This window comes from Syngnathus scovelli, unplaced genomic scaffold, assembly GCF_024217435.2.
Source record: "Syngnathus scovelli strain Florida unplaced genomic scaffold, RoL_Ssco_1.2 HiC_scaffold_24, whole genome shotgun sequence".
NCBI lineage: Eukaryota > Metazoa > Chordata > Actinopteri > Syngnathiformes > Syngnathidae > Syngnathus > Syngnathus scovelli.
The window spans coordinates 1,922,066-1,933,743 of record NW_026061333.1 but is presented as its reverse complement, the minus strand read 5'-3'; the positions used below and the strand labels follow the sequence as shown (position 1 = coordinate 1,933,743).

General features: G+C 48.8%; 1 protein-coding gene across 1 annotated transcript; it reads right to left on the bottom strand.

The window, feature by feature from the left end:
• Positions 1-9,054: 9,054 nt before the first annotated feature.
• Positions 9,055-10,018, bottom strand: LOC137839882 (janus kinase and microtubule-interacting protein 3-like). The gene is made up of 5 exons (XM_068649717.1): positions 9,945-10,018; positions 9,810-9,863; positions 9,624-9,689; positions 9,494-9,562; positions 9,055-9,416 (listed from the first exon to the last, which is right to left on the bottom strand). Exons 2-5 carry the CDS (start codon positions 9,840-9,842, stop codon positions 9,189-9,191), a joined length of 396 nt encoding a protein of 131 aa, XP_068505818.1. The 5' UTR covers positions 9,843-9,863; positions 9,945-10,018; the 3' UTR covers positions 9,055-9,188.
• Positions 10,019-11,678: the final 1,660 nt, after the last annotated feature.

Here is an 11,678-nt window from a genome sequence, read left to right as displayed (position 1 = left end):
AACGCAATAATTTACAAACGTTGACCAGTCGAAATAATCGTCGAAATTTGGCGTCTGTGGCTGGAAGCAGACGCCGAGTTCGACGTTCCTCCCAAATGCCACACTGCCTCGCTTTTCAGGCCAACAAAAAAACATATTTTTCAAAACAATGAGTTGTAATTACCTTGTACGCTCTAGACGGTCAAGTTGCAAGCTGAAAACAAAAATATTTGTCTTGTTAGTCGTCGTGTTACTAACCGCTGTGTCTTGTTTGCCAGCATTGCCGCTTTCCTACTTCCTGTTGCAAGCCACGCCCACGGATTATAATTTTGCCATGAGTTCCGCCTATTGACGTCATGTCCGCGTCGCATGACTGCGACGTAATATTATCTAAAACTGTTTGTGCGGCATGGTGTTATTCAGTGCGGCATAATGTTGTTCAGTGCGGCATAATGTTGTTCAGTGCGGGATGGTGTTGTTCAGTGCGGGATGGTGTTGTTCAGTGCGGCATGTTGTTGTTCAGTGCGGCATGTTGTTGTTCAGTGCGGCATGGTGTTGTTCAGTGCGGCATGGTGTTGTTCAGTGCGGCATGGTGTTGTTCAGTGCGGCATGGTGTTGTTCAGTGCGGCATGGTGTTGTTCAGTGCGGCATGGTGTTGTTCAGTGCGGCATGGTGTTGTTCAGTGCGGGATGGTGTTGTTCAGTGCGGCATGGTGTTGTTCAGTGCGGCATGGTGTTGTTCAGTGCGGCATGGTGTTGTTCAGTGCGGCATAATATTGTTCAGTGCGGCGTAATGTTGTTCAGTGGGGCATGGTGTTGTTCAGTGCGGCATGGTGTTGTTCAGTGCGACATGATGTTGTTCAGTGCGGCATAATGTTGTTCAGTGCGGCATAATGTTGTTCAGTGCGGCATAATGTTGTTCAGTGCGGCATAATGTTGTTCAGTGCGGGATGGTGTTGTTCAGTGCGGCATGGTGTTGTTCAGTGCGGCATGGTGTTGTTCAGTGCAGCATGGTGTTGTTCAGTGCGGCATGGTGTTGTTCAGTGCAGCATGGTGTTGTTCAGTGCGGCATGGTGTTGTTCAGTGCGGCATGGTGTTGTTCAGTGCGGCATGGTGTTGTTCAGTGCGGCATGGTGTTGTTCAGTGCGGCATGGTGTTGTTCAGTGCGGCATGGTGTTGTTCAGTGCGGGATGGTGTTGTTCAGTGCGGCATGGTGTTGTTCAGTGCGGCATGGTGTTGTTCAGTGCGGCATGGTGTTGTTCAGTGCGGCATGGTGTTGTTCAGTTCGGCATGGTGTTCAGTGCGGCATAATGTTGTTCAGTGCGGCATAATGTTGTTCAGTGCGGCATGGTGTTGTTCAGTGCGGCATGGTGTTGTTCAGTGCGGTATATTGTTGTTCAGTGCGGTATATTGTTGTTCAGTGCGGTATATTGTTGTTCAGTGGGGCATAATGTTGTTCAGTGCGGCATGGTGTTGTTCAGTGCGGGATGGTGTTGTTCAGTGCGGCATGGTGTTGTTCAGTGCGGCATGGTGTTGTTCAGTGCGGCATGGTGTTGTTCAGTGCGGCATGGTGTTGTTCAGTGCGGCATGGTGTAGTTCAGTGCGGCATGGTGTAGTTCAGTGCGGCATGGTGTAGTTCAGTGCGGCATGGTGTAGTTCAGTGCGGCATGGTGTTGTTCAGTGCGGGATGGTGTTGTTCAGTGCGGCATGGTGTTGTTCAGTGCGACATGGTGTTGTTCAGTGCGACATTATGTTGTTCAGTGCGGCATAATGTTGTTCAGTGTGGCATAATGTTGTTCAGTGCGGCATGGTGTTGTTCAGTGCGGCATGGTGTTGTTCAGTGCGGGATGGTGTTGTTCAGTGCGGCATGGTGTTGTTCAGTGCGGCATGGTGTTGTTCAGTGCGGCATGGTGTTGTTCAGTGCGGCATGGTGTTGTTCAGTGCGGCATGGTGTTGTTCAGTGCGGCATGGTGTTGTTCAGTGCGGCGTCGTGTTGTTCAGTGCGGCGTCGTGTTGTTCAGTGCAGCATGGTGTTGTTCAGTGCGGAATGGTGTTGTTCAGTGCGGCATGGTGTTGTTCAGTGCGGCATGGTGTTGTTAAGTGCGGCATGGTGTTGTTCAGTGCGGCGTAATGTTGTTCAGTGGGGCATGGTGTTGTTCAGTGTGGCATGGTGTTGTTCAGTGCGGCATGGTGTTGTTCAGTGCGGCATGGTGTTGTTCAGTGCGGCATGGTGCTGTTCAGTGCGGCATGGTGTTGTTCAGTGCGGCATGGTGTTGTTCAGTGCGGCATGGTGTTGTTCAGTGCGGCATGGTGTTGTTCAGTGCGGCATGGTGTTGTTCAGTGCGGCATGGTGTTGTTCAGTGCGGCATGGTGTTTTTCAGTGCGGCATAATGTTGTTCAGTGCGGCATAATGTTGTTCAGTGCGGCATAATGTTGTTCAGTGCGGCATGGTGTTGTTCAGTGCGGCATAATGTTGTTCAGTGCGGGATGGTGTTGTTCAGTGCGGCATGGTGTTGTTCAGTGCGGCATGGTGTTGTTCAGTGCGGCATGGTGTTGTTCAGTGCGGCATGGTGTTGTTCAGTGCGGCATGGTGTTGTTCAGTGCGGCATGGTGTTGTTCAGTGCGGCATGGTGTTGTTCAGTGCGGGATGGTGTTGTTCAGTGCGGGATGGTGTTGTTCAGTGCGGCATGGTGTTCAGTGCGGCATAATGTTGTTCAGTGCGGCATAATGTTGTTCAGTGCGGCATGGTGTTGTTCAGTGCGGCATAATGTTGTTCAGTGCGGTATAATGTTGTTCAGTGCTGCATGGTGTTGTTCAGTGCTGCATGGTGTTGTTCAGTGCGGGATGGTGTTGTTCAGTGCGGCATGGTGTTGTTCAGTGCGGCATGGTGTTGTTCAGTGCGGCATGGTGTTGTTCAGTGCGGCATGGTGTTGTTCAGTGCGGCATGGTGTTGTTCAGTGCGGCATGGTGTTGTTCAGTGCGGCATGGTGTTGTTCAGTGCGGCATGGTGTAGTTCAGTGCGGCATGGTGTTGTTCAGTGCGGCATGGTGTAGTTCAGTGCGGCATGGTGTTGTTCAGTGCGGGATGGTGTTGTTCAGTGCGGCATGGTGTTGTTCAGTGCGGCATGGTGTTGTTCAGTGCGACATGATGTTGTTCAGTGCGGCATAATGTTGTTCAGTGCGGCATAATGTTGTTCAGTGCGGCATGGTGTTGTTTAGTGCGGGATGGTGTTGTTCAGTGCGGCATGGTGTTGTTCAGTGCGGCATGGTGTTGTTCAGTGCGGCATGGTGTTGTTCAGTGCGGCATGGTGTTGTTCAGTGCGGCATGGTGTTGTTCAGTGCGGCATGGTGTTGTTCAGTGCGGGATGGTGTTGTTCAGTGCGGCATGGTGTTCAGTGCGGCATAATGTTGTTCAGTGCGGCATAATGTTGTTCAGTGCGGCATGGTGTTGTTCAGTGCGGCATAATGTTGTTCAGTGCGGCATAATGTTGTTCAGTGCGGTATATTGTTGTTCAGTGGGGCATAATGTTGTTCAGTGCGGCATGGTGTAGTTCAGTGCGGCATGGTGTAGTTCAGTGCGGCATGGTGTTGTTCAGTGCGGAATGGTGTTGTTCAGTGCGGGATGGTGTTGTTCAGTGCGGGATGGTGTCGTTCAGTGCGGGATGGTGTCGTTCAGTGCGGGATGGTGTTGTTCAGTGCGGGATGGTGTTGTTCAGTTTGGCATGGTGTTGTTCAGTGCGGCATGGTGTTGTTCAGTGCGGCATGGTGTTGTTCAGTGCGGGATGGTGTTGTTCAGTGCGGGATGGTGTTGTTCAGTGCGGGATGGTGTTGTTCAGTGCGGGATGGTGTTGTTCAGTGCGGCATGGTGTTGTTCAGTGCGGCATGGTGTTGTTCAGTGCGGCATGGTGTTGTTCGGCATGGTGTTGTTCAGTGCGGCATGGTGTTGTTCAGTGCGGCATGGTGTTGTTCAGTGCGGGATGGTGTTCAGTGCGGGATGGTGTTGTTCAGTGCGGGATGGTGTTGTTCAGTGCGGCATGGTGTTGTTCAGTGCGGCATGGTGTTGTTCAGTGCGGCATAATGTTGTTTAGTGCGGCATAGTGTTGTTCAGTGCGGCATGGTGTTGTTCAGTGCGGCATGGTGTTGTTCAGTGCGGCATGGTGTTGTTCAGTGCGGCATGGTGTTGTTCAGTGCGGCATGGTGTTGTTCAGTGCGGCATGGTGTTGTTCAGTGCGGCATGGTGTTGTTCAGTGCGGCATGGTGTTGTTCAGTGCGGCATGGTGTTGTTCAGTGCGGCGTCGTGTTGTTCAGTGCGGCATGGTGTTGTTCAGTGCGGAATGGTGTCTTTCAGTGCGGCATGGTGTTGTTCAGTGCGGCATGGTGTTGTTCAATGCGGCATGGTGTTAAGTGCGGCATGGTGTTGTTCAGTGCGGCGTAATGTTGTTCAGTGCGGCGTAATGTTGTTCAGTGGGGCATGGTGTTGTTCAGTGCGGCATGGTGTTGTTCAGTGCGGCATGGTGTTGTTCAGTGCGGCATGGTGTTTTTCAGTGCGGCATAATGTTGTTCAGTGCGGCATAATGTTGTTCAGTGCGGCATAATGTTGTTCAGTGCGGCATAATGTTGTTCAGTGCGGCATAATGTTGTTCAGTGCGGCATAATGTTGTTCAGTGCGGGATGGTGTTGTTCAGTGCGGCATGGTGTTGTTCAGTGCGGCATGGTGTTGTTCAGTGCGGCATGGTGTTGTTCAGTGCGGCATGGTGTTGTTCAGTGCGGCATGGTGTTGTTCAGTGCGGCATGGTGTTGTTCAGTGCGGCATGGTGTTGTTCAGTGCGGGATGGTGTTGTTCAGTGCGGGATGGTGTTGTTCAGTGCGGGATGGTGTTGTTCAGTGCGGCATGGTGTTCAGTGCGGCATAATGTTGTTCAGTGCGGCATGGTGTTGTTCAGTGCGGCATGGTGTTGTTCAGTGCGGCATAATGTTGTTCAGTGCGGCATAATGTTGTTCAGTGCGGCACCTAGCACCTAGAAGGTAAATAAATAGGAAGGAAGGACTCACCGGTGACGTCGTCGCCCACGTCCAAGCGTTGTACTTTGTATTTTCATCCTTCTGACAGTGGAAAACATATAGCCAACAAACACCGTGGAACCTAAACGAATGAAAGAAAACTATCATTTGGCCACAACCAACATTCACAGATACAACACAATGTGACGTGCGGTGTTGAGGTTAAAGGTTGAGTGAAGGGCCCTCGTTTTAAACTACTTTTTTGAAAAGGAGTGGGAACAAGTAAGACGTATTTAATTTATTTATTGGGAAGTAGTAAGACTTATTAAATTTATTTAATCTACTTTTCTTCCCAGGCAAAATTTGACGTGCTGCAATTCCAAATTTCCAAAGTGAATGAAGGAATGAAATCCTTTAAATTATGATTTTGTATAAATACTAGGCATAAACACAAAATCTACGGCACAAAATGGGCAGACTTTACTTGTTTGAAAAGGACTGGTTACAAGACAGACTTTTTTAATTTATTTAATGGGAAGAAGACTTATTTAGTTTAATTGATCTATTTTTGTTCCCTGGCAAAATTCGATTTGCTGCAATTCCAAATTTCCAAAGTGAATGAAGGAATGAAGTCGTTTAAATTATGATTTTGTATAAATACTAGGCATAGACACAAAATCTACGGCACAAAACGGGCAGACTTTACTTGTTTGAAGAGGACTGGTTGCAAGACAGACTTTTCTGATTTATTTAATGGGAAGAAGACTTATTTAGTTTATTTAATCTCTTTTTGTTGCCTGGCAAAATTGGATTTGCTGAAATTGTATTTTGCCAAATCTTGACTTGAGACCTGATAGGAAGTATTAAACGCTCAGTTAAATCGATACAAGTTGGTAATAAGAGCGAGTAATGTTGGTTGAAGCGATGAATGAAGGTTAAAAGCAATTTAAATTATGACTTTGTATAAATACTAGATATTAACAGAACATCTACTGCGCAAAATGGGCAGAGTTTACTTGTTTGAGAAGGAGTGGCTTATTTAAGTCTAAGATTTATTTAATCTGTTTGTTCCCAGGCAAAATTGGATGTGATGCAATTCCAAATTTCACCACATGATGGTGCCAAATTTTGACTTCATAGGACATATTCAACACTTAACTATTATGTTCAAGGTAATCAGATTTGTTTATTATTCTAATGGCCTTTTCAAAACTATTCTGGATTACTACTTTGGATCTATTCTACATTACTTGGCAACAACATACTCTGTAACAGATTAGGCAGTATAATCACATATGTTAACTTGAGAGTGCCCACACTCAATCTACTTATCGTGATGTGTTAAATCAATTACTGTTAGACATTATTATTCTGATAATCTACCAAATCTTTGAATTGAAGAATTTGTGATTTAATTAATAGCTTGTTGTTATGTTCAGGGTAATCAGACTTGTATATAATTCTAATGGCCTTCTTTTGAAAACTATTCTGAATTACAACTTTGGATCTTATATTACTTTGCAACAATATACTCGGTGACAGATTAGGCAGTATAATCACATATGTTAACTTCAGTGCCCACACTGTATTTATTTATGGTTATTTGTTAAATCAAGTACTGTTAGACATGAAATAGGAAGTGTTTAACATAAATGTTATGGCTACTCACCGTTGTAGCTCGCTCCTGGTCAATGATACGAGCCTCTTCTTGCAGTGGAAAACTTGCAGCCAACAAACACCGTGGAACCTAAAGGAATGAAATTAAACATTAACATTTCGCCTGGACCAATATTCACACGTACAACGCAACGCGGCTACACTTCTGCTAGCGCCTCAGCTACACGTTGCTATTACAAACGTAAATCTCTTTAAACACAATGAGTGTTACTTACCGTGTACGCTGTAGACGGTCCAGTTGCAAGCAGAAAATAAAGATATTTCTGTTGATATTCGTCGTTGCTCAGTGGCTCACGGCCATCGCGCCAACAGATTTGAATTTTGGTGGAAGTTCAGCCAATTACGTCATATCCGCGGCACATGACTGCGACGTAATACCCGCTTATCTGAAACGGCAGTTAAAAGTAGAGTTACATCAAGTTTTCTTTTTTAATCAACGCAATCATTTACAACCGTTGACCAGAAAGAATCGTCGAAATTCGACGTTCCCCCCAAACGCCACACTCACTCGCTTTTCAGGGCAACAAAAGTACTTCTTTTTAAAAACGATGAGTTGTACTTACCGTGTACGCTCTGGACGGTCCAGTTGCAAGCAGAAAATAAAAATATTTCTCTCGTTAGTCGTATGTTACCATCCGCTGTGTCTTTGTCAACATCGCCATTTTCCTACTTCCTGTTGCGAGCCACGCCCACGGATTTAAATTCTGGCGGAAGAGCCCGCCCATTGGCGTCGTTTTCGCGTATAGCAAATCCGATTGGTTGGGAAGGGGGCGCGGTTATGCAGCCGAGGGGTCCTGTGATCGGTGGGATGTAAAGTAGGCGTCGACGTCACGTCCGCGTCACGTGACCACGACGTGGCAGACGTCATATAGCAACCGCTGTTTTGTTTAGTAGACTTACAGTTGTTATGCATTGACATAATGGCGCACACTCCAAATAGATTTAAATAAATTAAATAATTCTTCTGCCCACTCCCTTTTAAACAAGTTAACTCTCCCCGCGGATTTGAATTCCGGCGGAAGTTCTTACAGTTGTTATGCGTTGACATAATGGCGCACTGGTTAGCATGTCCACCTCTTAAGCATGATGTTGCGGGTTCGACGCCTGATCAATGTTAGCATGGAGTGAGCTGAAGTGCATGGCGCTGAAGATTTGAATCTTTGAAATGCGCTGAGGTCTGACGTATCAGGCAGAATGGTTTGCCATCACGTTCAACAAAAAATAGAAACTTTCCCACTCTGATAAAAACGTCCTGTGTTCATCTACATATTTTCGTTTTGCCGTGCATCTTTTCCCTGCCATTTCGAGAGCCCAATTGACACTAATAGTTTACTGGAATGTGTTTGCCCATCCTACTTTGTGGAATTTCACCACATGCGCTTTTGACGAAAATACTAAATTGAACTCAAGTGAAGCCAACACGCACAACCCCCCCCCCCCCCCCCCCCACACACACACACACACACCTACACACACACACACAAATGTTGATATGAACATAAAAGAGCCGCATGCGGTTCGGGAGTTGCGGCTTGGCCAAACCTGTACTATACAACTTTATTTGTGTAAAATTTTCACAACAGCTGTCACACAAACAAAGCGGGAAAAACCGAAGACGTGCGTGTTCCGCCCACGCTGGATTTATTTGCACCTTTGAAAAGACACCGTATTGCCGCAGATGTGGCAAAGAGTACTTTTGGGCATCTGAGACGGAAGGATGTCCAAAGCATCACGTCACCTGCTCTGGTAGGAATGGTGGTGGGACGTTGAGGTCAACCGCTTTGGGGTTGGCTGAATCTTTGGTCGCAGGATGCCACACACTTGAAGACAGAAGCAGAAAAGCAGAGCTAAATGCAAAATGTACTCACCGGTGACTCCAATTTTTTCCCCCCCTGAAGAAATGGATGGACGGGTGGCCCCGGCTGGCCGGTGGGACTCTTGTTATTCTGACCCTTTTTAGTGCGCGTTTGGGGCAACAACCGTTTTTTGTGGCGCTCTCTTCTGGTTCAAGAGTGCCCTGCATGTGAATTTGCCTTTCCTGCCTTCTGATTGGATGAGCGCCGGTGTGACGCGGTGCCTCTGTCACCGTGGCGGGGGGTATACGTCGGCATCGGAGCGTCTGCCAACGTCTGAGACCGGCTGGCAGTGTATCGGAGGTGTCGAGTGCGGTGCCGCTGGAGCTCACTCACCAGCTGGTGTTAGGGCCACAGAATGAAGGCCAAGGAGAAGACTAGAAAGAGAAACAGAAACTTCTCCTCCAATTGTTTGATTTGTCTCTTCTGAGCTTCGATGAATTCTTTCAGCTCTTTGTTCCTCTAGGACGGACAAATGGAAAGTAGCCTTCAAAAGCCAGTAAGCGTGCAAGTAAGTGCCGGGCTGGCTTTGGGCCCTTACCTGTTGCGCGCTGTGCAGCAGATCCATTCTCTCTTGGAGGATGCAAGCGTCGCGCTCCCTCAACTCCCACATCAGGGCTCGCTTCCATTGGTCCACGGCGCTCCTAAGCTCTTGTCTCTGATCCGCCGTCAGCACGTCATTCACGCCAGCGTGGCTGGCTTTTTCGCCGTCCGTGGCGGGGCAGTCCCGCTGCGGTAGCGCCTCGTACAACATGGCCTCCAGCTCCATGATCCTCTGGGCCGCAATCCTCGTCCATCAGTAGTCCGGCGGGAGATTTGAGGGCGGCTTACCTTATGAGCCTGGTCCATGGAACGCTTCCTGAAGTCCAACTCTTCATCCAGGTAGCCCTTCTGGTTGCAGAACATATCCTAGCACAGCTCAAGGTCAGAATTGTTGGGGCACATTGCCCCGAGTTCCCCTTGGCTGATGTCGCGTGTCTGTCTACCTTCTCACTTTCAATGTCCAACATCTTCTGTTGAAGTGCTGACTTGGTCACTTTGATGTATTCTAACCACTGAGGAAAGGCTGCTGTCACATAAGCAGAATGCGAGAGCGTGCGTGGACGTGCGCGTTACCTTCTCGGCTAGGGTGGGAAGGGTCCTGGCGTGAATCACGACCACCTGCTCCTCGTTGGTGAGATTCTGCAAGAGCCCAAAGGCACAGCGTCAACAAGGTTCTTTCAGCGCAAAGCCTTCCAAAAGTCACATTTGAGCCGCCGAGTCTCGTGGAGTGCGAACATAAGGAGTTCGACATACACTTACGGCGTTATCGCCCAGGATGTCCAGCTTCTTCATCAGATCACTGATGACGATGTCCTGGGGAAAGGCGCAAGGAGCAATGTAAGGTGTTCTGGGACCTCAGGTTAAGGTTAGGGTTGCGAGGGACGCCTTACGTACGCTCACGCCGTCGGCCTCGCAATAGATCTGCAAAGGGCTGAGGCCGTCTGGGAAACGGACTTGCAGAAACTTCAAGACGGATTATCTTTATCGTATGATTATGTTGCTTTGACTTTGACTGCAACCTGTAATAAATAATATTATTTATCCCTTATTTATCCCTATCGCTTATCCCTTCCTACACAAAGTCGTAAAACATCCCTTGCTATGTTTTGACTAGAGGTCAAGGGCTTTCTCTATTCAATCCACTCTTACACCCACCCTGTTTCTCTTAATAAAAATGCTCGTGCGGGAGCCGAGAGTCAGACTTCATTCGTACAACGGATGGACTCTCCACCTGCAGGTGTCCAAAAGAACTTACTTGTCTCCCGTGTGGTTCTTGCAAAATAAGTTGGAGCGAGCGCAACTCTAACAGGGTGCATTTTGCCACTAGCTGCCTACGGACAATGACGTCGCGCTCGCGGCTCATGGTTGACGGGCTGAGCAGCCGGGCGAGTCCGTCGTTTTCAGCGCACAGCGAGTGGCAAAGGCGCTGACAAAACGGGAGCTTTGAGCTGCTGAAAACGGCAAAACAAGTCTAAAGCGTGTTCAAACGCGTGCGCACAATGCTCCTGCTTGAAAGGTCGGAATTTAAGGGGCCAATTTTTTGGATGGCGGCCGCCGGCCAAGCTTTGGACGGAAAAGGTTTCCTGGCGACAGCGAGCGAGCGCGGCGCTGCCGTACGTGCACCGAGTCACCTGCCTGAAGACCTTGGACAAGTCGTCGATGATGTGCCGCTGCTCCACAACTTGAAGGAACTCCATTTCACCGTCCTGCTGGCCGCAACCGCGCTCCAGGTCATTGAGCGAACTAGGCCTTCTCTGTGGAACACAAATGCAGTGGACTCTGTTGGCACGCCGCCGTTGTCCGCGTCGACTTACCAAGCTTGCCATCTCCTCGTTCTCCTGGGTGACAAAGCGCACTTTGTTTTCAAGGCGACACAGCACCAGTGAGAGTTCTTCATTCTTCCTGCTCAGGCGTTTGTTTTTGTCCAGGAGTGGCAGAAACTGGCTTTCTGTTTCTCTCAGTCGCTTAAGCTGCAAGCATGAAGTGCGGGATGCGAAAGACGCACAACACGCGGGCCAGAACGTATCCATTCCTTTTGCATCGGTTTGAACGGAATCGTGGCTTTGGCTCCCAATAAAAGACATCTACCAGGCAACCGACTCGCCGCGCCGCTCAACTAATAAGCAAGCGCAATGGGTGCCTCGCTGGATGGCGCGCATCAAACGTAGCGCAAACCTTCAAGCGTGCCGTCAATAAATTACCAGTTCATTGCGCTCTTCAGAAAGCAGGGCGTTTCGATCCTCCAGTTTCCTGATGACTGCGCTGAGCTCAGCGATTTTCAGATGAAACCTTCGCGTGTCCCGATCCTCCTGAGACTGAAAACGCCCCGCAACACACACACACAACCACTCGTTCAAAGTTCAAAACTGTTTTTGTGCTACCTTCCTCCAGCAACGAACTAAGTCATGCGTACTGCAAGTGTGTGATGAGGTGGCTTACGCTATGAAGAGGATTGCTAGTAGCGCCGTTGACCCCACTTCCAGGGTAGTTTAGGCCCGCCCTTTGGGAATCCCTCAGGGCAGCGATCTGCTGCTCGGCAGCCTGAGTCTGCAGCTGAAGGCGGTGGACGTGGCCGGCCCCAGGGATTTATCCAAAACACTAACCGCTCTGTCTTTCAGCTTGATCTCA

Bases quoted from the DNA above. Each gene is read 5' to 3' on its own strand.
- LOC137839882 (XM_068649717.1), bottom strand. From the start codon at position 9,842: ATGAAGAAGCTGGACATCCTGGGCGATAACGCC. The intron at 9,690-9,809 runs GTAAGTGTATGT...GGGCTCTTGCAG, and splicing joins ACATCCTGGGCGATAACGCC to AATCTCACCAACGAGGAGCA. The intron at 9,563-9,623 runs GTAACGCGCACG...GCCTTTCCTCAG, and splicing joins TTCCCACCCTAGCCGAGAAG to TGGTTAGAATACATCAAAGT.